Below are 26,486 nucleotides of genomic sequence, written 5' to 3'. Positions count from 1 at the left end.
ATTAACTGTAGTAATGGCACCTGTTTAAACTTGTTATCAGTATAAAAAGACACCTGTGCACACCCTCAAACAGTCTGACTCCAAACTCCACTATGGTGAAGACCAAAGAGCTGTCAAAGGACACCAGAAACAAAATTGTAGCCCTGCACCAGGCTGGGAAGACTGAATCTGCAATAGCCAACCAGCTTGGAGTGAAGAAATCAACTGTGGGAGCAATAATTAGAAAATGGAAGACATACAAGACCACTGATAATCTCCCTCGATCTGGGGCTCCACGCAAAATCCCACCCCGTGGGGTCAGAATGATCACAAGAACGGTGAGCAAAAATCCCAGAACCACGCGGGGGGACCTAGTGAATGAACTGCAGAGAGCTGGGACCAATGTAACAAGGCCTACCATAAGTAACACACTACGCCACCATGGACTCAGATCCTGCAGTGCCAGACGTGTCCCACTGCTTAAGCCAGTACATGTCCGGGCCCGTCTGAAGTTTGCTAGAGAGCATTTGGATGATCCAGAGGAGTTTTGGGAGAATGTCCTACGGTCTGATGAAACCAAACTGGCACTGATTGGTAGAAACACAACTTGTCGTGTTTGGAGGAAAAAGAATACTGAGTTGCATCCATCAAACACCATACCTACTGTAAAGCATGGTGGTGGAAACATCATGCTTTGGGGCTGTTTCTCTGCAAAGGGGCCAGGACGACTGATTCGGGTACATGAAAGAATGAATGGGGCCATGTATCGTGAGATTTTGAGTGCAAACCTCCTTCCATCAGCAAGGGCATTGAAGATGAAACGTGGCTGGGTCTTTCAACATGACAATGATCCAAAGCACACTGCCAGGGTAACGAAGGAGTGGCTTCATAAGAAGCATTTCAAGGTCCTGGAGTGGCCTAGCCAGTCTCCAGATCTCAACCCTATAGAAAACCTTTGGAGGGAGTTGAAAGTCCGTGTTGCCAAGCGAAAAGCCAAAAACATCACTGCTCTAGAGGAGATCTGCATGGAGGAATGGGCCAACATACCAACAACAGTGTGTGGCAACCTTGTGAAGACTTACAGAAAACGTTTGACCTCTGTCATTGCCAACAAAGGATATATTATAAAGTATTGAGATGAAATTTTGTTTCTGACCAAATACTTATTTTCCACCATAATATGCAAATAAAATGTTAAAAAAACAGACAATGTGATTTTCTGGATTTTTTTTTCTCAGTTTGTCTCCCATAGTTGAGGTCTACCTATGATGTAAATTACAGACGCCTCTCATCTTTTTAAGTGGTCGAACTTGCACTATTGCTGACTGACTAAATACTTTTTTGCCCCACTGTATATATATATTATATATAGTACAGACCTCATTTAAAGATTTTTCTGTATTTTCATGATTCCACAAATGTGGAATTATATACTTAACAAAAAAGTGTGAAACAACTGAAAATATGTCTTATATTCTAGGTTCTTCAAAGTAGCCACCTTTTGCTTTGATGACTGTTTTGCACACTCTTGGCATTCTCTTGATGAGCTTCAAGAGGTAGTCACCGGGAATGGTTTTCACTTCACAGGTGTGCCCTGTCAGGTTTAATAAGTGGGATTTCTTGCCTTATAAATGGGGTGGGGACCATCAGTTGTATTGTGCAGAAGTCTGGTGGATACACAGCTGATAGTCCTACTGAATAGACTGTTAGAATTTGTATTATGGCAAGAAAAAAGCAGCCAACTGAAGAAAAACGAGTGGACATCATTACTTTAAGAAATGAAGGTCAGTCCGAAAAATTGGGAAAACTTTGAAAGTGTCCCCAAGTGCAGTAGCAAAAACCATGAAGCGCTACAAAGAAACTGGCTCACATGAGGACCGCCCCGGGAAAGGAAGACCAAGAGTCACCTCTGCTTCTGAGGATAAGTTTATCGGAGTCACAAGCCTCAGAAATTGCAGGTTAACAGCAGCTCAGATTAGAGACCAGGTCAATGCCACGCAGAGTTCTAGCAGCAGACACATCTCTACAACAACTGTTAAGAGGAGACTTTGTGCAGCAGGCCTTCAAGGTAAAATAGCTGCTAGGAAACCACTGCTAAGGACAGGCAACAAGTAGAAGACACTTGTTTGGGCTAAAGAACACAAGGAATGGACATTAGACCAGTGGAAATCTGTGCTTTGGTCTGATGAGTCCAAATTTGAGATCTTTGGTTCCAACCACCGTGTCTTTGTGTGATGCAGAAAAGGTGAACGGATGGACTCTACATGCCTGGTTCCCACTGTGAAGCATGGAGGAGGAGGTGTGATGGTGTGGGGGTGCTTTGCTGGTGACACTGTTGGGGATTTATTCAAAATTGAAGGCATACTGAACCAGCATGGCTACCACAGCATCTTGCAGGGGAATGCTATGCTATTCCATTCGGTTTGCGTTTAGCTGGACCATCATTTCTTTTTCAACAGGACAATGACCCCAAACACACCTCCAGGCTGTGTAAGGGCTATTTGACCAAGAAGGAGAGTGATGGGGTTCTACGCCAGATGATCTGGCCTCCAGAGTCACCAGACCTGAACCCAATCGAGATGGTTTGGGGTGAGCTGGACCGCAGAGTGAAGGCAAAAGGGTCAACAAGTGCTAAGCATCTCTGGGAACTCCTTCAAGATTGTTGGAAGACCTTTCCTGGTGACTACCTCTTGAAGCTCATCAAGAGAATGCCAAGAGTGTGAAAAGCAGTCATCAAAGCAAAAGGTGGCTACTTTGAAGAATCTAGAATATAAGACATATTTTCAGTTGTTTCACACTTTGTTGTTAAGTATATAATTTCACATGTGTTAATTCATAGTTTTGATGCGTTCAGTGTGATTGTACAATTTTCATAGTCATGAAAATACAGAGAAATCTTTAAATGAGAAGGTGTGTCCAAACTTTTGGTCTGTACTGTGTATGTATATATATATATATATATATATATATATATATATATATATATATATATATATATATATATATATATATAATATATAGTGTCTGCTTCACATTTGAAAATTTGCAAATTTGATATTTTCTGTCATCTTTTTATTTTTGAAAGTGTAAAATCCCAAAGCATCAACATGCTAACCACTTCCTATTGCAGCAGTGTTACCACATACCTTTAGTGGGAAACTACTTTAAAAAAAACTCTGCATAAATCAATGGTACAAGTGAATCTTAAAGACTTTGTAATGTATTATCAAAAAACTTATTTCGTCCCTCTTATAAACCACCTCTTCTCCTCCCCCTCATTCCTAAACGTATTCAATAACAATGAATGGACTTATTTTTTCAGTAGTAGATCCATCTTAATATTATAGCATCCAATTATCTGCCATGTCTCATGTTGTTTTATGCTTTTTTGACTTGCTTCCTGTGCCCTGCCACTAGCTATTTTGCCATAATGAACACTTCCTCTTCAAATTCCTCTGTTCTCTTCTTACTACATTTCCCATCATTCCTTTAGCTCGGCTGCAAGCCAGCAGTGAGCATAGACCTGTAATGTTCAGTTATATATTTTTTGGTTAGCGTAATTAGATCAATGTATGATTTCTGGAGGTGCTGTCTATGCTCACTGACATGGCTGGATGGATGGGTAAAGATCTGAATGTAAAGAATCTCTGCACTATTTGTGTAATGAACTGCTTAAAAGGCAATGCCATGCATCAATGACAACAACCTGAATAAAAATAAGGTTGGTGAATAGAATAAAATATAAATGGCATGCTAAGGTAAGATGTAGTAAGTAAATTGCCCCCATCAAATATGTTGGGGAACGGACCTGGAGTCGGCACAGGCAGTGAGTATAGGCTCCATTATTTTATCAGGTCCGAACATTTCATTTAAGAACATTTTCATTTTAGATTCAGAAAATAATGCAAACTGTGAATCTTGCCTTATCCCAGCAGTGATATTAGGGATTTGAGTAGTAAAACTGATGACCTCTGAAGCATTGCACAGGGATCTTACATCTTAATACATGATTTTGCTAAACCTAGGAACCCTTTAAGCCCATTTTCTAGTGACCTGTAGGACTTCAGAGTCACAGAGCGTAAAAGCTTGAATAAATCAATGAGAAATCCAGTGACAGAACAAGAAATAGTCACATTCTGTTGCCATGTTCACAAAATGAAACTTTTTCTGCTGAGCTGCTGGTGTAGATCCGGTGTCCTTGCTCCGGCATAAAGCCTCATTGTTAGTGTCTCTCCATCTTCTGGGAGCTCAGACACTGAGCTGCTGTTTATCATATTGTTGTTGGCAGTAATACCATGTTGGAAGGGAGAGAGATTCCATTGCCACACTGTGCCAACCAGGGTGAAGGATGGCTGCGCTTTTCTTACAGCAGAAAGTCAGTGTCGTAGTAATATGCACGTCTTACAAAGAATAAAAATACAGAAAGCTATGAAATTACTTCTTTTATAGCTCTGATACATAATCACATCACAACAGGATGGCCATCTTCTTTGGACTTGACAGGTCTATTTGTATCGCTACCTGGCAAAAGGAGATTGACCTTGACCATACTCCCCATATACCCTTAAGTACCTCTGTCTGATATGTTTTCTTTTAAGAATTACAAGTCCTATATACTTTTAAAATGTCAAAAAAAGTTAATTTTTAGGGTTCTATGTCTTCCATCCCTGCTGCCCTGCTGACTTCATTTCATCCGTCCTGCGCTCGTAAGATTCCTGAGGGTGTCTCGTCCTTACTCCCCATGTGCCATCCTGCCAACTGTACCAAATTCCGTCATCCGTGTACCCATCCAGACCTGGGACATAGTGGGTCCACTTCACAAGGTGACCCTAACACAGGAGGGATGTGTATGAAGGGGGCCAGCAGACTTGTTCATTTCAAACTCTAAGCCAGCCTCCTTCTTTGTCTATGAACCATTGGCTAATCTATTAAAATAAGCAAGTCAGCCAGCTCCCTTTAGACACAGCAAAAGGCATGTACCAACACAGAAAGCTCTTTCGGGAAAGTAAAACTGGTAGGAGCCAAGAAAAACACTGACAGTGAAACAAAAGTGGACATTTGATAATGACAGTGTACTAGTACATTTTATATATTTTAATTTAAAACACATCTAAAGATATTTTTTTTCTAGTCTGCCGTCCCTTTCATCCCTTTAAAAAACTTCCATCAACCAAGTCTTCCCTGCAAATTGAAATGCATAATCACTAACGCTCAAAAGGTGCAAACACTGGTGGGTTACACTTCCTCTTCGACCTCGACTCATTCCAGTCATGTTGGGGGTTACCTAGTTGATCCTGTCTGCAACATATGCTTGTCTCAGAGTTCAAGCCATGCAAGTGTAAGTACATACAGACTGTACAGTTATATGGCTCATTAAATCAGTCTCTAGAAAAATGTAGTATTTCACAGCATCCATAACTGTAGGTCCACAGCACTACCTCGCACACCAGAAGACTTCATCCACTTCAAATTTATGTTAAGAACCTGTAATTCTGCCCTTCATCTCACCAAACAGACCTACTTCACCACCCTGATCTCCTTACTATCCAACAACCCCAAGAAACTTTTTGACACCTTTCACTCCCTCCTCAGGCCAAAAGCACAAGCCCCTATCACAGACATTTGTGCTGATGACCTGGCCTCCCACTTTATATAGAGAAAATAGATAATATCCGTCAGGAAATCCGCTCCAAGCCACTAAGTGCTGGGACTCCCATCCCTCCCTGCATTTCCCCTGGCTCACTCTCCACATTTGATCCCATCACAGAAGAAGAAGTCTCCAGGCTCCTCTTCTCTTCTCGTCCCACTACATGGACTACTGTCCCCATTCCCTCACACCTCCTCCAGTCGCTCTCTCTAGTCATCAAAACTCACCTAACTACAATCTTTAATCTCTCCCTCTCCTCTGGCATTTTCCCCTCCTCCTCCAAACACTCTATCATTACTCCACAACTAAAGAAACCCTCACTCGATCCATCCTGCACAAATAACTACAGACCAGTCTCCAACCTCCCCTTCATCTCTAAACTCTTGGAGTGCCTGGTCTACTCCCGCCTTACCCGTTACCTCTCCAATCACAACTCTCCTAGACCCTTCACAGTCCGGCTTCCGCCCCCTACACTCGACAGAAACGGCACTCATCAAAGTGACCAATGACCTTCTGACAGAAAAGTTTAACAGCGACCATTCTCTGCTCATTCTTCTCGACCTCTCTGCAGCTTTTGACACTGTTGACCACCCTCTCCTACTCTCTGGGATCCAGTCACTAGGCATTAAGGACACTGCTCTCTCCTGGTTCTCTTCCTATCTTTCTGACAGCTCCTTCAGTGTATTGTTTGTTGGCTCCACTTTGCCCCCTCTTCTTCTCACTGTCGGGGTACCTCAGGGCTCAGTCCTTGGCCCACTTCTCTCTACACGGCCCCAATTGGACAGACCATCAGCAGATTTGGCTTTCAGTACCATCTTTATGCCGATGACACACAACTATATACATCATCCCCTGAGCTTACTCCCGCTGTACTACAGAACGCCAGTGACTGTCTGTCCGCAGTCTCCAACATCATGTCCGCCCTCTATCTGAAACTCCACCTCTCCAAAACTGAACTTCTTCTGCTCCCACCATCTAATAACCTCCCTAAACCTGATATTTCCCTCTCCGTGGGTGGCACCATAATAACACCCCGGCAGCAGGCGCGCTTTCTGGGTGTCACGTTTGACACCAATCTCTCCTTCACTTTCCATATACAATCCCATGCCCGCTCGTGCCACTTACACCTAAAGAACATCTCTAGAGTACGCCCTTTTCTCACCATGGAAGCAACAAAAACCCTCACTGTTGCCCTGATACACTTCCGTCTGAACTACTGTAACGCTCTATTAATTGGCCTCCCCCTTACTCGACTTTCCCCTCTCCAGTCTATCCTTAATGCAGCAGCCAGGGTCATCTACCTGGCAAATCGGTATTCAGATGCAGCCGTTCTTCACCAGTCGTTACACTGGCTGCCCATTCATTATAGGATCCAATTCAAAGTATTTGTTCTCACCCACAAAGCTCTTCACAGTGCGGCACCCCCTTACATCTTCTGCCTTATTTCTATCGGCCTAGCCGACCGCTGCGCTCTGCAAATGACTTCCAACTAACCTCTGCACTAATCCGTACCTCCAACTCCCGTCTCCAAGATTTCTCCCACGCTGCGCCAATCTTCTGGAATGCTCTACACCAAGAAATTAGGACCATTCACAATTTGCATAGTTTTAGGCGCTCCCTCAAAACATATTTCTTTAGAGCGGCCTATCACATTCCCTAATAAAAGTCATTTTATGTGTAAGGGCGCTTGTGTAGCCCAATTCACTATCTCCATCTATCCCCCACCCCCTGAAGATCGCAGGACCATCATTGCAAATACATAATTATAAATAAGCTCCTGTACTTTGTATCTCCCCCACCTCATTGCAGATTCATCTTATTGTGCTTTAATTATTGTATTGTTACATAACATAATGGACATAACTGCAAGAGAAGTATGCTGTCTTCCAGGTGCGATGATCAAGGATGTGACCGATAGGATACCAAAGCTCTTCAGCTCCAAGGACGTCCACCCATTTCTTCTGATACATGTTGGCACCAATGACACGGCAAGGAAGGACCTACCGACAATCTGCAAGGACTTTGAAGAGTTGGGGAAGAAAGTAAAGGAACTGGATGCACAGGTAGTTTTTTCTTCTATCCTTCCAGTAGATGGGCATGGCACCAGGAGATGGAACAGGATCCTTGATGCAAACAACTGGCTAAGACGATGGTGCAGACAACAAGGATTTGGATTCCTGGACCACGGTGTGAATTACTGGTATGATGGACTCCTCGCCAGAGACGGACTACACCTCAACAAACCTGGGAAACACACATTTGCCAGAAGACTCGCTACACTCATCAGGAGGGCGTTAAACTAGAAGAAGAGGGGACGGGAAGAAAAACATTAGACTCGAACAAAGACGACCCAGGAAAACATACTCAGAAGGGAGGTAAGAACATTTCTAAAACAATCCACAGTGAGGAGATTGGAACAAAACAAAATCCTCTAAACTGCATGCTCGCAAACGCCAGAAGCCTGACAAACAAGATGGAAGAACTAGAAGCAGAAATATCTACAGGTAACTTTGACATAGTGGGAATAACCGAGACATGGTTAGATGAAAGCTATGACTGGGCAGTTAACTTACAGGGTTACAGTCTGTTTAGAAAGGATCGTAAAAATCGGAGAGGAGGAGGGGTTTGTCTCTATGTAAAGTCTTGTCTAAAGTCCACTTTAAGGGAGGATATTAGCGAAGGGAATGAGGATGTCGAGTCCATATGGGTTGAAATTCATGGAGGGAAAAATGGTAACAAAATTCTCATTGGGGTCTGTTACAAACCCCCAAATATAACAGAAAGCATGGAAAGTCTACTTCTAAAGCAGATAGATGAAGCTGCAACCCATAATGAGGTCCTGGTTATGGGGGACTTTAACTACCCGGATATTAACTGGGAAACAGAAACCTGTGAAACCCATAAAGGCAACAGGTTTCTGCTAATAACCAAGAAAAATTATCTTTCACAATTGGTGCAGAATGCAACCAGAGGAGCAGCACTTTTAGACCTAATACTATCTAATAGACCTGACAGAATAACAAATCTGCAGGTGGTTGGGCATTTAGGAAATAGCGACCACAATATTGTGCAGTTTCACCTGTCTTTCACTAGGGGGACTTGTCAGGGAGTCACAAAAACATTGAACTTTAGGAAGGCAAAGTTTGAACAGCTTAGAGATGCCCTTAATCTGGTAGACTGGGACAATATCCTCAGAAATGAGAATACAGATAATAAATGGGAAATGTTTAAGAACATCCTAAATAGGCAGTGTAAGCGGTTTATACCTTGTGGGAATAAAAGGACTAGAAATAGGAAAAACCCAATGTGGCTAAACAAAGAAGTAAGACAGGCAATTAACAGTAAAAAGAAAGCATTTGCACTACTAAAGCAGGATGGCACCATTGAAGCTCTAAAAAACTATAGGGAGAAAAATACTTTATCTAAAAAACTAATTAAAGCTGCCAAAAAGGAAACAGAGAAGCACATTGCTAAGGAGAGTAAAACTAATCCCAAACTGTTCTTCAACTATATCAATAGTAAAAGAATAAAAACTGAAAATGTAGGCCCCTTAAAAAATAGTGAGGAAAGAATGGTTGTAGATGACGAGGAAAAAGCTAACATATTAAACACCTTCTTCTCCACGGTATTCACGGTGGAAAATGAAATGCTAGGTGAAATCCCAAGAAACAATGAAAACCCTATATTAAGGGTCACCAATCTAACCCAATAAGAGGTGCGAAACCGGCTAAATAAGATTAAAATAGATAAATCTCCGGGTCCGGATGGCATACACCCACGAGTACTAAGAGAACTAAGTAATGTAATAGATAAACCATTATTTCTTATTTTTAGTGACTCTATAGCGACAGGGTCTGTTCCGCAGGACTGGCGCATAGCAAATGTGGTGCCAATATTCAAAAAGGGCTCTAAAAGTGAACCTGGAAATTATAGGCCAGTAAGTCTAACCTCTATTGTTGGTAAAATATTTGAAGGGTTTCTGAGGGATGTTATTCTGGATTATCTCAATGAGAATAACTGTTTAACTCCATATCAGCATGGGTTTATGAGAAATCGCTCCTGTCAAACCAATCTAATCAGTTTTTATGAAGAGGTAAGCTATAGGCTGGACCACGGTGAGTCATTGGACGTGGTATATCTCGATTTTTCCAAAGCGTTTGATACCGTGCTGCACAAGAGGTTGGTACACAAAATGAGAATGCTTGGTCTGGGGGAAAATGTGTGCAAATGGGTTAGTAACTGGCTTAGTGATAGAAAGCAGAGGGTGGTTATAAATGGTATAGTCTCTAACTGGGTCGCTGTGACCAGTGGGGTACCGCAGGGGTCAGTATTGGGACCTGTTCTCTTCAACATATTCATTAATGATCTGGTAGAAGGTTTACACAGTAAAATATCGATATTTGCAGATGATACAAAACTATGTAAAGCAGTTAATACAAGAGAAGATAGTATTCTGCTACAGATGGATCTGGATAAGTTGGAAACTTGGGCTGAAAGGTGGCAGATGAGGTTTAACAATGATAAATGTAAGGTTATACACATGGGAAGAGGGAATCAATATCACCATTACACACTGAACGGGAAACCACTGGGTAAATCTGACAGGGAGAAGGACTTGGGGATCCTAGTTAATGATAAACTTACCTGGAGCAGCCAGTGCCAGGCAGCAGCTGCCAAGGCAAACAGGATCATGGGGTGCATTAAAAGAGGTCTGGATACACATGATGAGAGCATTATACTGCCTCTGTACAAATCCCTAGTTAGACCGCACATGGAGTACTGTGTCCAGTTTTGGGCACCGGTGCTCAGGAAGGATATAATGGAACTAGAGAGAGTACAAAGGAGGGCAACAAAATTAATAAAGGGGATGGGAGAACTACAATACCCAGATAGATTAGCGAAATTAGGATTATTTAGTCTAGAAAAAAGACGACTGAGGGGCGATCTAATAACCATGTATAAGTATATAAGGGGACAATACAAATATCTCGCTGAGGATCTGTTTATACCAAGGAAGGTGACGGGCACAAGGGGGCATTCTTTGCGTCTGGAGGAGAGAAGGTTTTTCCACCAACATAGAAGAGGATTCTTTACTGTTAGGGCAGTGAGAATCTGGAATTGCTTGCCTGAGGAGGTGGTGATGGCGAACTCAGTCGAGGGGTTCAAGAGAGGCCTGGATGTCTTCCTGGAGCAGAACAATATTGTATCATACAATTATTAGGTTCTGTAGAAGGACGTAGATCTGGGTATTTATTATAATGGAATATAGGCTGAACTGGATGGACAAATGTCTTTTTTCGGCCTTACTAACTATGTTACTATGTTACTATGTTAAGGTTGCTACTTATGACTTGCGTATGAAACTGTTGAACTGTAAAGCGCTGCAGAATATGTTGGTGCTATATAAGTAAAGATTATTATTAATAATAATAATCTGTATATATTTTTTTTATATAGCGCTAACATATTCCGCAGCGCTTTACAGTTTGCACACATTATCATCACTGTCCCCGATGGGGCTCACAATCTAGATTTCCTATCAGTATGTCTTTGGAATGTGGGAGGAAACCAGAGTACCCGAAGGAAACCCACGCAAACACGGAGAGAACATACAAACTCTTTGCAGATGTTGTCCTGGGTGGGATTAGAGCCCAGGACTCCAGCACTGCAAGTCTGCAGTGCTAACCACTGAGCCACTGTGCTGCCCATTAACTCAGAAGGAGTTTCCTATGAAATATCCATAATAAGGAGTGAGGTCATGATGGTACAACGACGTTTTGGAAAAATATTGGCAAAGCAGACAATTGAAGCTATCTGGAAAAAAACTTTAATAGCTTTTTATACAAAGCAATGGTCATGCCAAAATACTTTTTTATTCATAGGAAGATAACAGTTTGTACTAGAAATGGCAGAAACATTGTGCCCCATTTATATATTCTATGTGATTACAGTCAGCCACTGGGTTGATAAATGAGTCTACATACTTGATAGTAGTCACATTTCAAGAAAATCTCATCAAGAAAAATTAAACAACAACATTTTTGAAATGTTATAAGAAGATTCACCTAGATTTCTAAAGGAACATTTCCAGAGTGAGAACCTTGGCAATGGCTGGGGAAGGTATCCCAGACATTTTGCGTAGTCTCTCCCAGCTGTTACCCTGGATCTGAACCAGCTGAAATGAACATCCCCAGCTGAATGAGCTCCAGGGCCAAAATCCACTACTGGCACCAAGTCTGAATAGAATGCGTAATTTAGTGCCTTGCCTGGTAATCAGCCACCACAAAACACACAGATAATACAATTTATGTCAGCAAACTGCATCACATTACTTACATGCCTTTACCGCTGAAGATACCAGAGGTACGGTAAAAAGTTAACTCAAAGTGACTTTTTATGTCCCCCCATTCACATTAGACTAATGTCAGCCAAACCTGCAGATATTGATGGGTTTGGCGGACAGTCTAAAGGTACCTTCACACTGAACAATTTAACAACGATATCGCTAGCGATCCGTGACATTGCAGCGTCCTGGATAGCGATATCGTTGTGTTTGACAGGCAGCAGCGATCTGGATTCTGCTGTGACATCGTTGGTCGGAGCAGAAAGGCCAGAACTTTATTTCGTCGCTGGATCTCCCGCAGACATCGCTGAATCGGCGTGTGTGACGCCGATTCAGCGATGTCTTCACTGGTAACCAGGGTAAACATCGGGTTACTAAGAGCAGGGCCGCGTTTAGTAACCCGATGTTTACCCTGGTTACCAGTGTAAATGTAAAAAAAACAAACAGTACATACTTACATTCTGGTGTCTGTCCCCCGCTGCTCTGCTTCCCTGCACTGTCTGTGCCGGCCGGCCGTAAAGCACAGCGGTGACATCACCGCTCTGCTTTACGGCCAGCCGGCGCTCACAGTCAGTGCAGGAAGCAGAGCGCCGGGGGACAGATATGTACTGTTTGGTTTTTTTTAACATTTGCACTGGTAACCAGTGTAAGCGGCCCTGCGCTTAGTAACCCGATGTTTACCCTGGTTACCAGGGGACTTCGCATAGTTGGTCGCTGGAGAGCTGTCTGTGTGACAGCTTTCCAGTGACCACACAGTGACGCTGCAGCGATCGGCATCGTTGTCTAGATCGCTGCAGCGTCGCTAAATGTAATGGTACCTTAAGGCCGGTTTCACGCGTCCTGATATTTCCAGTACCGGAAAACACGGTACCAGAGATATCTATGCCTGTATGTCCATGTGTGTACTACATGCGGCGCGCGTGTGGCAACTGTGTGCCACCTGTGTGCTGCATCAGTACCACACGGACGGCCGCCGGGGAAGAAGCGCTATAGTAAGCGCTGTTCCCCTGAGTGTGGTGCTATAGTTGTTAAAGGGTTAATAAAACACCACACAGTAAGAAAAAAGTCTTAATGAAATCAAACAATAAACACAGTTTTTCCAACTTTATTAGTCTGCCAATCCAAGTGAAGCCCTCGGTCTCCTGTAAAAAACTTAAAAATAAAAAACAACAATATACCTATACCTGTCTGGCGTACAGTCACTCCCACGCCATAATCCATGTCTGGGAAATGTACATTTTACAACCGGGAGCAGTAAACTACTGGGGAATGAATGAGATGCTGCGGTAGCAGGCTCAGTAACTAGCGGTGATGTCACTGAGTTTGTGCTGGCTGCTTCTTATTCATTCTCCAGTAGTCTACAGCTGGGGATGGTTGCATTAGCACCGCTCCCGATTGCATACTTTACATTCTCCAGGCATGGATTACGGCGTGGGACTGACTGTACACCAGACAGGTATGGGCATATTATTGTTTTTTATTTTTTATTTTTTTTTACAGGAGATCGAGGGCTTAGATTGGCAGACTAATAAAGATCGCAAAACTCTGTTTATTGTTTGATTTTATTAAAAGACTTTATTCTATGTGGTGTTTTATTAACCCTTTCACAACTATAGGATTAGTAATGGAGAGGTGTATATTGACACCTCTCCATTACTAAGCCGGCTTACTGTCACATTGCAATAGGAAGGTGACATTAACTCCTCATTACCCCACTTGCCACTGCTACAGGGCAAGTGGGAAGAACTGGGGAAAGCTCCAGAATTGGTGCATCTAATAGATGCGCCTTTTCTGGGCAGCTGTGGGCTGCTGTTTTTAGGCTGGGGTGCCATATCCATGGCCCCTTACCAGCCTGAGAATAGCAGCCCGCACCTGTGAGTTTTGCCGGGTTGGTTTAAAAATATAGGGGGACCTCACATTTTTTTTTCATTCATTCATTCTCCTCTGCTCACCGGCTGAGCAGGGGAGAAGGGATGACAGCCGGCTTCAGCACCACACGCAGGGGAACAGCGCTTTCTGTAGCGCGTCTTCCCCGGCGGCCGACAGTGTGCACTGTTCTCCATGTTCACGTGTGTGGCATGTTTTGCGGCCCGTGTGTATGGGTAAAAACGGACATGTCTGCATGTTTTGCACACGGACATACAGTCCGTCAAAACACGCTGACAAGTGCATAGTCTCATTCATTTGAATGGGTCTACGTGTGTCAGTTTCTCTGGTACGTGAGAAAACTGTCACTACATATACCGGAGACACTAACATGTGAAACCGGCCTAATGTGTATAAGTGCCCTAGACAATATATTGTCAGGGAAAATATTGATCTGACATGTCTGATTTCAGTCGAATGATTGCTATGTTCTCCTGGTGATAAACCACAGCCAGACATGTCTGGTGACAGCTCTCTCATAGAGAACACTGGAACACTTGGCCGAGATGGCTGTCGGCCGATCGATTGATAGCTGTGTAATGTGTATGTCGGACATTAGTAATGGTTAATTTTCTATACCTTATTCATTCAAGCTTAAAACTAATCAATTCAAGCTCAAAGCTAAGGAAGATGTTTTATTCTACAATATAAGCATTTAAAACTAGGGCTCGTGCGCTAAACCAATTTTCTCGTACGAGTGCGTTCCCTTGTTTTCACAGATAGCACTCGTACCTTTGATATTCTATGCCGCTGTGCACATGTCTGATTTTTTCCTCAGACTGAGTGGTCCGTGTTAAGAAAAATAGGAGATATGTCATAATTTGATCCGAGTTTCAGATCAAAATCGGCAATGCAAGTCTATGAGTCCGTGAAATCGGATTGCACTCGGAATGCATCCAAGTGTGGTCCGATTTGCACAGACTGACGGAATGGAGAAAGTGAAGAAACTTTTTTTTCTGTCCATGTCCAAGAAAAACTGATGCTACTCTGATGATAAAACTCTATCAAAGTCTGATCAAAATAACTGACTGTTTCTATCGTATGTGGAGACATAGGTCGTGTGAGCCTACCTTTAAAGAATTATGATAACTGCAGTTTAGAAACTCAGAGGCAGAAATTTGATAAAAATATCTCTGAAGATTTGGGATTGGTGTCCAGTAGAGGTCAACTTTGCGCAAACATGCACTTATAGAAAGAAGTACTTACGATGACAACCCATTTAAATGTTAGGGCAGATGGTCTATAGAAAAGAGGGGAGTCCATTCTTCGGACCCTCTCTATTATCTACGATGTGTCCCTGCTAAGAGAGCAGTATCAAATACTATGGGGTTCATTTAATTCGGCATAAAATAATCTGATGATCAGCTAGAAAGAAATTGAATAAAATGTCTTATTTCACAAGGTCAAGCGAAAAGCTGAGAAAAGAGAACTCATAAAAAATGGTCCTAATTAAAAAAAAAGTTGAGCGTTCAACACACAGATTCATTTTTGTTGCATTTAATAATTAAAAAAAAAAACATGAGCGATGTTTCAGAGCATAAGAAAAACGACTCCAACAGGACAGCACTCCAGAGTTGGGGGGGTTCACCACTGTAGTTTCGAATATGGGAAATTGTAGTTGCTACAGGTACTTTTCCCATTTCAAGTCATTTGGGAAAAATGCTACTGTGTGGGCTGTTGTATGTATAAAACATAATATTTACAATACTATAGAGGATAGAATATGAAAAAAACCCACCATGAGTGAACTTGGCCTTACACAGTGAATTTAGTCAGACAGGAACGTTTGTAGGAACTCTCGTTCCCAGTTACTGGCCCATTCAAACCACAGGTAAACCTGCCAGAAATCACCTGAATGCTCATTTGTCAGGTAAATGGATCATGTAGGCTGCTTAAAGGGAATCTGTCACTCCCAGGACATTTTTGATCTACAGTATTAATATGGGCATACAGGTAATACAAATGTTAGATCAGTCCTACTAGTATGCCTCATATTAATGGTCTTGATGCTGAGAAATTTTATATTCTTTCTTTGTTGAAATCCCTGCCTCCTATCTTCATTGTATTACTTACCAACTCCCATTAGCGTCAGTTATGGCCTTGGAATCCCACGCCTTTGCCCTGCACTCCCTCAGAAATACATACCTCATCCTCCCTTCTATGGGCACTGCATTCAGGGATCTTCTGCACAGCCGCCGGCGACTTCCACTCCAGTGACCTATGGTGTGCGCGCAGATAAGATGCTCTCCCCACTTTCCCCCTGCATGGTCATCACCATGTACACATGGTTCCTAGCGATGACTATGCAATGAGGAAATGAGGTGAGCATATTGTTGGGGTGCTCGCAGGAGGTCACAGTGATTTGCCGGCTCCTGAGGATCAGGTATGTATTTCTGAGGGAATGCAGGACGAAGGTGTGGTATTCCAGGGTCATAACTGATACTGATGGGAGGGAGGTAGTACTGTAATGAGGATAGCAGGCAGGGATTTCTTCCAGGCATCGAACGCCACCGGACCCTGGAAGAAATCCTTAACATAAAGAAACAATATGACATTTCTCAGCAACAAGACCATTAATATGAGGCATACAGGTAGCACCAGTGTAACATTTCTATTACCTGTATGCCCATATCAATAGGTCATATACGTCCCAGATTCCCTTTAAAGATCATGATTATCGGCAGCATATCAACCCATGTAAGCAGATGTGCCACTGATAACATTATGATGCGCAGTGACAAAATGATCACTTTAATGATCTTTCTGTTCCTATCTGTACTCATTGATCTTTGTGGACGGTCCAGTAAATGAATGACTATCAACTTGCACTTTGCCAGTCAGCACTCGTTAATGGGCGAGAGTGGCCCGTCACCGTTATTCTGTAAGTAACTGTTGAGTTTGCATGCAAAAAAACTCCCATTTTTTATTGAAGTAGAATCCCTTAAGTAGTCACACATTTAAATCAGTTCCAGTTTTGCAACTAATAGGAATGTCTTAAGTTTGGTTATGTACAATAATAGATTACTATAACACAGCGTAGCATATACTGATCAGCCAGAACATTTAAACCACCTGCTTAATATTGAAAGGGGGGAGCATGGACTTCACAATTTATCTGAAGAAGTCCTGTTCTATCTGTTAGCAACAGATCCTTTCCATCCTGTAAATTGTCCACTGTGGTTTTCATCAGCGTTCGGTCCATTCCGGCACCACATGACCACATTTGTAACCTGCCGGATCACACGGATTCCTTTACATGGAGCAGCAGTTACTTTCTCAATATGTCTATGAGACTCAGAATGAGCCTCTAATGCATTATTCTGAGTCTCGGAGAATGACTTTAATAAAATTAAAAACCCGTCCTTCACTCCACAAAGCAGACACTGTGTGATGAGGTAGGTCACATGTCGCATGTCACCGGAATGCACCAGAGTGCTGCTGAAAATAGCTGAAGATGGCAACCGTTGAATATATTAATACACTCATTAAATATGTACACGCATGGTGCATGGTTGCTAATAAAGGGAGAAATAAAAAACACAAACAAATATTCACCGAACTGCTCTTTTAGATCCATACAATATCTATGGCTGATTGGTGGTTGACTCTGTCTGGTCTGGTAAAGGTGGAGAATGTTCTAAATTCGGATACAATCAGATCCTCCATCACCAATGACAGATCTTTGAATCCAATGCGCATATCATATAGAGGTTATCCCTGTCCCTCGGGGACCCCACATATGATAAGGAGACATAATTGCAATAACATAATTTCACAATCCATGGATAAGCAAAGTTCGCTGGTGTAAATTTGCCAAATTCTTTATAAGGTGCACGCTCCTTAGACAAGTTGTTCACTACTCGGACAACCTCTGAATCCCTATGTTTTCGTCCAATAACATAATAACACTTATAGTCAACTCTGGTGCTGGCGCCATTCCAGCAGTGCCAGCACTTGTTCTCCCGGGGATCACGTGACGTTATTATGTCACGTGATCCCTATGGCCAATAAGCGCTGGCTTCACTCTCTCCTCCTCAGACAAATCAAGACATCCAGAGGAAGTGAGAGAGCAGCTGCAGCTCTGACTTTCACCGGATGTCAATAATGTCCGTAGGAGAGAGTGAATCTAGCACTGATTGGCTGCAGGGATCACGTGAGCCCCAGGGCCGACATTCCTGGAATGGCACCTGCACCGGAGTTGAGTATAAGTGTTATTCTATTGCTGGAAGGAAATTCAGAAGGGGCTGTCCGAGTAGTGGACAACCCCTTTAATGAATTTAAAACATTTTTAGGGACTGCTGTGCACCAGAATCGGTAATCTATGAGATGAAGTAGATTACAGTGAATCTGTTGGATCACTTGTAGCTATGCTCCCTCTGCCATTGGGCAAAAGCCTTTTTTTAAGAAAATAGTCAAATTCCTCCCTACTTGGGTTTGTTGTTAATGGATATTTATGAGATATTTTCAACATTTTCGGTAACAGGTAAAACTATAGGGGTATCTCTGCTGTCTTTGTTCAGTGCCCAGTATGTTGTACATATAATGGTATACGGAAGGCCACCACAGTGACTCCAGTAGATAGTTTTAATTCGTATAGTGTCTCTATATTCTATGTAAGTACTGGACATCTGGCTATGAATTACAAAAAATGACCAGAGGTCCTATGTGAATTATAAGTATGTTGTCTTGGATATTGACTATTTGGTCTTCCATTTGGATAATGTGATGGGATGAGGGCCTGAATAGTGCATTATTCCTCGACTAGATTATAGTGGGATTCTCAAAATACATTTTGTGAAACAATAAGGACCTTTTATAAATTATCTAGAAAAGTAACAAGCAAATGCCCATTTTATATAAACTGGCTGTGGAGCCGCTAGGAGCATTTAATTGGTAACGTCCTCAAGGTGCAAATAGAGACTGATAGATAAAGTGCTGAAGCGATTTGTGCTGTATACTATCTACAAATACATCTACTTCCGAGCAAGTGCTAAAAATGAACAGTTCTCCTTTGGAGTGCAAGTAATTCCTTCTGCTTTTCTTTTTGCCTATCAGTCCCTCCTTCTGGTGTTGTAGTTTTGGGTGCCTTGATCTCCATCAGTGCTTCAGAAGCTTCTTGAAGGTCTTTCATTACTTTATTGAGAAGTGTCGCAGAATTAGCATCCAGCCCATTGCCGTCTTCTGCTTTTTCACGTTGCCCATTTAAAACCTTGTTTAAAAGAGTTTCTGTTCTTTGCCTGCCACAAGCCAACTTCATCTCCACTATGTTTAACCGGTCCTTAGTTAGGTGTAACACCGAGGCATGATCTTTGCTTCCAAAGTCTATATTGCTCTCTGACAAAAGGTCTCCCATAGAAGATGCCTTTGGTTTGCCATCAATGAGATGCCGTTCTGCTGGCACTGGCTTGTTTTGTCTTTTGTTCAGCAATCTTGTGTCATCCAAGAAAATTGCTGGTTGTTCAGTTGATGATGTTTGAATATCGTCCTTCATTATGTCATTCTCACCAAAGTTGTGCTTTTCTTCGTCCTCTGTGTCTTCAGTTGCCCTTTCTGTAGATGTATCTTCTGTACTATCTTGGTCATCACCCACATCGTTTTGTTCCTCTTCATTCTCATCTTGTAGACTGTTTGTACTGTTTCTGTTTTCTATTTCTATACCAACAGATATCATAGTTTGACGAGGACTTGTTATTACAACTTCTGCTAGGTTCTCTTTACTTCCTTTCTCCTCTGATATGTTCTCTTTTTCCATCCAGTCTGAAGATGGCCCCACCCATTTGATCTTCATCTTGTCTGACAAAGGTTTAGGTGGGGGTTTTGGTGGAGAACTGACTATGTTTGTTATATTTTCTTCATTTGGACTATTAGAAACTTCAGGTTCAAACTTATCTTCCATATCTGTTTCTGCATTTTCAGACAGCAGCTTTTCACGAGCATAAATGTTTTCTTTCAAGTTTTTAGGAGGAGGAGGTGGTACTTGAGAAACTTGAGCATCACTACCTGTATCAGAAATGGATGGTTCCATAGTTAGAAGATTGCTTTGCTTTGTGGGTGGCATTGGAATCTTTACTGGTTCCTTCTGGCTTTTTGGTTCTTCTGAATGGATTGATGGTTCCATGGCTAGAAGATTGCTTTGCTTTGTGGGCGGCATTGGAATCTTTACTGGTTCCTTCTGGCCATTTGGTTCTTCTGGATGGATTGATGATTCCGTAGTTGAAAGATTGTTTTGCTTTGTGGGTGGCATTGGGATCTTTACTGGCTCCTTCTGGGGTTTTGATTCATCATCTTTTTCTTTTGGAACAGGTGGAACTACAGTTAAAATTCCAGTGTCCAAAGCTTCCAGGCCTAGTCTTAAGGAATCATCATCAGCAGCATCTGCCACCTGCAATAAGACAAATTACCAAACATTGGTGGTTATAGGGTGAAGAGACTTTACAATCATACTACATTTGAATGTTCAAGTTTTAAAGAGTTACTACTTATATTGGGATATTCTGTGTTTTAACATATGTATGAAAATTGTCAGCCAGTAACTTGGATTTGCACAACGTTACGCCATGCTTTACGGGCATGATCAGGGAATCTGGGTATACCTGCCGCTGGCTTTATCTGAAGTACCATAGCACAGATCTGTCTCAGTCTACCAATGCATGAGCAATACTCATATAATGTCGAATCTGGTGATGTCAGATTTCCTTTGGTGTGTGAATCATTCCGCAATGGGCATAGACAACATGACTATTCAAAGGAATGGCTGACTTGATGACTAGTGGATGCGAGTTAGTATATTGCCTAAGGGTGGTTTCACATTTGCGGGTTTTTTTTTTGCGTTTTTGCGGTAAAAACCGCAAATAAACGCATGCGTTTTTTCCCCTATATTTAACATTAAAAACGCATGCGTTTTTTTGGATGCGTTTTGACGCGTTTTTGCAACGCATGCGTTTTTTTCTGCATGCGTTGTGTTGCAGAAATGCAACATGTAGTATTTTTAGCGGTGTTTTTTTTGCCGCAAAAAAACGCATGCGTTTTTTTTGCGGCAAAAAAATGCATTGCTGTCTATGTAAATGCATGCGTTTTTAACCACATGCGTTATTTAAAAAAAGATAAAAACACACACTGATAAACCACCCCACACCATAAAATTGATAAAGGGATCCTAACCCTAACCCTACCCCTAACCCTACCCCTAACCCTAATCCCTTTAAGGGTAGGGTTAGGGTTAGGGGTAGGGTTAGGGGTAGGGTTAGGGTTAGGATCCCTTTAGGGTAGGGTTAGGGGTAGGGTTAGGATCCCTTTAGGGTTAGGGGTAGGGTTAGGTTTAGGGGTAGGGTTAGGATCCCTACCCCTAACCCTACCCCTAACCCTAACTCTAGCTCTTTCTGTTTATAGTGGGTTTTTTACTTTATTTTGATGATTGGCAGCTGTCACACATTTATCTGCATGCGTTTAAAAAACGCAAACGCATGAAAAAACTCATGTAAACGTGTCAAAACACCGCGTTTTTTTCACCACATGCAAAAACGCATGCGTCAAAAAAACGCAGCGTTTGCACGCGTTTACATGCGTTTTTTTACCATGCTTTTTTTTTTAAAAAAACGCATGCGTTTTGAAACGCAAGTGTGAAACCAGCCTTATCCAGATAGAAATTTATCTAAAAGCAGTCTGTACTTCTGCTAAAGAGACAAAGAACATGGCGACAATGATATACTTTGGCAAATCTATAGGACAGTTTTCCTTTAAAAGAGATACTCAGTTGTGAGACGTTCCAGTAAGAATGTAGTGGAGTTTCATATCTAGGTTATCAAAGCACTTCCATGCAGCCTCCTCAGTTTTCTTCAAGAAATATGTAACCTTGCTGGAAACTATTTCTATTTTTTACATGGAATCTGCCAGCAAGATTTCATCCGCCAAAAAATGTCATGCTCACGTAGCTCTTTCAAAGACAAGTTCAACAATACAATCACATAGCCAATATATTCTTTGGTTACTGAGAAATCATCGTTTTAATTTGTATGCAAATAAGGCTGAAGAGCTGCTGTAGACTTGAAGCCTCTGTCACTCCAGCTCTATTCCCTGCCGCCTCCTCCTGCTTGACTGACAGCCTCTATATTGTGTAATTTCGGGCAAAGGAGTCTTAGTCAAGCAAGAAGATGGGGCCCTGGGTGGGGAAAAGAGCTGGAGTGACAGAGGCTTCAGAACCAAGGTAGTTTTTCACCCTTATTTGCATATCAATTAAAATGCTGATTTCTCAGTAATGGAGAAACAGACTGGCCATGTAAACGTATTGCTGGACTTGTCTTTGAAACCCTATATGCACATACTAATAGTTTGGGGTGTGAAATCCTGCTGACAGTTTACCTTTAATGCAACATCTTTTTAAGATCTAATATCTAACGTTTCTAGGAAATGTCCTGCATTTTGGAACACTGCTAACAAAACACATCTGTGTCTTACAAGGCATGAATATATTGGTGGAAATATTAATGAAAACAGTTTTCTGAGTGATTAATAAATATTTTTAATTGGTAGACATCAATTAGAATAAATTAAGTGTTTTTGCAAATGTTTTTTTCACAAACCTCTTTAAGATGGATTCTCGTGGGAGGTCTTCTTTTTGCAGCTCCGACCTTAGCACGATCCCGAGTAACATGTTCTAGTGAACACTTGGGGTCTACCTTAACCTAAAAATGGACAATGACAAAATAGAATTAAGACTAGAATGATTGAGACGGGCTATGAAAGGGGGAGATAAAAGTGGTACTTGGAAATATGAATCAGTCTAATAACCTTTTACATGCAGACAGTTTTTAAGCCTTCATCAAATATAGTTTGTCCTCACACTCTTGTCCCTTGTAGTGGAAAATAGAAGCAGAGCTACTTAGTGGAGCTACTTAGGTGCCTACGCCAGATGTATTACTAGCCATGTAATCAGATTCGACATTTGGACTCATGTAGAAGTGTGTGAGGAGGGACGTATTGTAGCATCTGCACAAGTGAGGTGTTGAAAGAGGCGAGATTATTAATATGGGATCAACATCCAGAGGTGGCAACACATATGCTTTGCAACCAATCCGAGAGGTGAGGATACTGTTTTTTAATTTTTAGCACATTAGGCTCCATCAAAGGGAATTTTTCAGCAGGTTATTGCTATTTATTTGGAGAGTAGCATAATATAGGGGCAGAGACCCTGAATTTAGGGATATGTCACTTACTAGACTGTGTGCTGTAGTGTCAGTCAGGCTAATCTGTATAACCCCGTCCCCACCGCTGATTGGCAGCTTGCTGACAATGTACACAGGAAGCTGCCAATAAGGGTGTGCAGGGTTATATTCAGCTCAGCATTTTGACCACTGATAAAGGGATTTTATCCAAACTAAACCAAGCAGTCCAGTAACTGACACATCAATGGAATCAGGGTATCTGCCCCTATATCATGCTGCTGTCAGATTACATAGCAAAAAACAGTTGACAGATTCCCTTTAATAAAAAGGCCCTTATTAATTAATGCATTTGCGCCTTTTTTGTCTAGGCATTAGTATTTTTAGTCTGTTTTTCTTTTGCAACTTTTTCGCTTTTTAATTCATGCTTTTTTTTTTTTTTAAGTCTATTTTGTATGTGTCCACGTTTGTTTGTTTTTGTGTTCGCCATTCATGGCAGTGTTTGGGATTTCCAGATGTCTTCAATTTTAAGACTTTTTACATTTTTTTTAAAAAAAGTTGCTACAGTTTTGCATAAATGAGTAATTTTTTATACCTTTACATTTTTTGTGCTAATTTAGTGAAACCTTTTGCCTTTTTGACCTAAAAATACACAAAAAAAAGGTTAAAACTGATAACAAAGGGTATTTTTTATTTTGCGCAAAATTTATTAACCATGTTTGCCATTTTGAAGAACCTTGCACAAAAAATGTCAGTGAATACCACAAGACAAAAAAGGTTAAAAAAATGCAAAGAATCAATTGAGGCCTATCCGCTTTATTTTAAATATGTAATTATTACATGTTACATTTTTAGCTGCTTCGCCACAGGGTGTATCTGATAAGTTCCTCTACCACAATTAATGGAAATAAATTTAAAAGGTTAATTCCCTATATCTCAGGATATGTAGGCGGGCCGTTATGTGAATATTCTTACACCATGACTATATTAGGCCGGTTTCACACGTCAGTGTCTCCGGTACGTGAGGTGTCAGTTTCCTCACGTACCGGAGCCACTGACACACGTAGACACATTAAAATCAATGCATCTATTCAGATGTCATTGATTTTTTGCGGACCGTGTCTCCGTGTGCCAAACACGGAGACATGTCAGTGTTCCTGGGAGCGCACGTATTACACGGACCCATTAAAGTCAGTGGGTCCGTGTAAAACACGTACCGCACACGGACGTTGTCCGTGTGCAGTCCGTGTGCCGTGCAGGAGACAGCACTACATTAAGCGCTGTCCCCCCCAATGGTGCTGAAGCCTCATTCATGTCTTCCCTGCAGCAGCGTTTGCTGTAGAGAAGATATGAATAATTGTGTTTAAAATAAAGATCTATGTGCCCCCGCCCTCCCACCCCCTGTGCACCCTCCCCCCCCCCCCCCCCGCTGTTCTGAAAATACTCACCCGGCTTGCTCCCTCGCCAGCGCTGCTTCCTGTTCTGGCCGCATCTTCTACTGTATCAGCGGTCACGTGGTGCAGCCGATTACAGTCATGAATATGCGGCTCCACCTCCCATAGGGGTGGAGCCACATATTCATTACTGTAAATGAGCGGCCCCACGTGACCGAATAGAGGAGAAGATGCGGCCAGAACAGGAAGCAGCGCCGGCGAGGGAGCGAGTAGGGTGAGTATTTTCAGAACAGCGGGGGGGCGCACAGGGGGTGGGAGGGCGGGGGACACATAGATCTTTATTTTAAACACAATTATTCATATCTTCTCTACAGCAAACGCTGCTGCAGGGAAGATATGAATCGCGGTTTCAGCACCAGATGCTGGTACGTGTGGTACCCAGCACGGTGCGTGTGGTACCCAGTGGGCACACGGGCGGCACACGTGTGCCGCCCGTGTGCCACACTGATGTGCCACAGAAACGCACCGGCACACGGACACAGATAATTCCGGTACCGATTTTTCCGGTACCGGAATTATCTGGACGTGTGAGACTGCCCTTAGTAGTAAACACAGATAGGCAGACATGGAGAAAATGGAAGAGGAAGAAGGAGAAAAGATTATGGAAGATGAGTATGTACCCTGGTGGCTCACGATTACAAAATCTGTTGGTAACTTCCTACCCCCAGTTACAGTAAAATGAAGGGCTCTGCGTTATAAACTGGCACATTGTTATTTAAAGGAGGTTTCTTCTTTAATTTATCAACTCATCCTCATTTTGTTACACTACCTTGTGAGGGACTGGTCACGGACTAAAGATTATTGGACAAATGATCGCAGAGTGGAGTCCACTGCGCTACTGCATGTAGACTTTTTCCAGCACGGAGCACCGGTTGTGTCGATATTGTTGTGTTTTATTAGATATTTTCTTGCTGTGTTTTATTAGTGATTTGCTTGCTCGTCAGTTCATCCTCAGGAATCAATGTTTCCATTCAGTGACAGTAAGCAGAGGAAGATGAGCAGGCTAGATCTTAAGGTACCGTCACATTTAGCGACGCTGCAGCGATATAGACAACGATGCCGATCGCTGCAGTGTTGCTGTTTAGTCTTTGTGTGGTCACTGGAGAGCTGTCACACAGACAGCTCTCCAGCGACCAACGATGCCGAAGTCCCCGGGTAACCAAGGTAAACATCGGGTTACTAAGCGCAGGGCCGCGCTTAGTAACCCGATGTTTACCCTGGTTACCATTGTAAAAGTTAAAAAAAACAAACAGTACATACTTACATTCCGGTGTCTGTCACGTCCCCCGGCGTCAGCTTCCCTGCACTGTGTCAGCGCCGGCCGTAAAGCAGAGCACAGCGGTGACGTCACCGCTGTGCTCTGCTTTACGGCCGGCCGGCGCTGACAGTCAGTGCGGAAAGCTGACGCCGGGGGACGTGACAGACACCGGAATGTGAGTATGTACTGTTTGATTTTTTTAACTTTTACAATGGTAACCAGGGTAAATATCGGGTTACTAAGCGCGGCCCTGCGCTTAGTAACCCGATATTTACCCTGGTTACCATTGAACACATCGCTGGATCGGCGTCACACACGCCGATCCAGTGATAACAGCGGGTGATCAGCGACCAAAAAAAAGGTCCTGATCATTCCCAGCGACCAACGATCTCCCAGCAGGGGCCTGATAGTTGGTCGCTGTCACGCATAACGATTTAGTGAATGATATCGTTGCTACGTCACAAAAAGCAACGATATCGTTAACGAAATCGTTATGTGTGAAGGTACCTTTATGTAAACCTAAGCCAGACAGTAGATTGTTAAAGGTAAATGTAAAGCAATCATTCTATCAGTCCATTGTTCTTCATGCCTGGGCCCATTGTGTGGATGGGGATTGTAGACCCAGGGGAGCCGTCACCACATGGGGTCTCACATGCAAGCCAGGTGAGGGGGAACAGCCTGAGTGAGACACCCCCACCAATGCATAGTTAGCTTTGGTAAG

General features: G+C 42.5%; 1 protein-coding gene across 1 annotated transcript in view; it reads right to left on the bottom strand.

Moving 5' to 3' along the window:
- Positions 1 to 16,798: 16,798 nt before the first annotated feature.
- The window catches only part of PLEKHO2 (pleckstrin homology domain containing O2), a 69,778-nt gene continuing 60,090 nt past the window's right edge, over positions 16,799 to 26,486 (bottom strand). Inside the window, exons 5-6 of the mRNA XM_069766333.1 lie at positions 22,475 to 22,576; positions 16,799 to 20,277 (exon numbers count right to left, since the gene is read on the bottom strand). Of these exons, the coding sequence (XP_069622434.1) occupies positions 18,886 to 20,277; positions 22,475 to 22,576 (1,494 nt within the window). The 3' untranslated portion in view covers positions 16,799 to 18,885. The remainder of the gene's footprint in view (positions 20,278 to 22,474; positions 22,577 to 26,486) is intronic.

The sequence above is a fragment of the Ranitomeya imitator genome, chromosome 4 (assembly GCF_032444005.1).
Source record: "Ranitomeya imitator isolate aRanImi1 chromosome 4, aRanImi1.pri, whole genome shotgun sequence".
Classification (NCBI taxonomy): Eukaryota; Metazoa; Chordata; class Amphibia; order Anura; family Dendrobatidae; genus Ranitomeya; species Ranitomeya imitator.
Note: the sequence above shows the minus strand (reverse complement) of the source record. Positions and strands in the feature narration are given on the sequence as shown.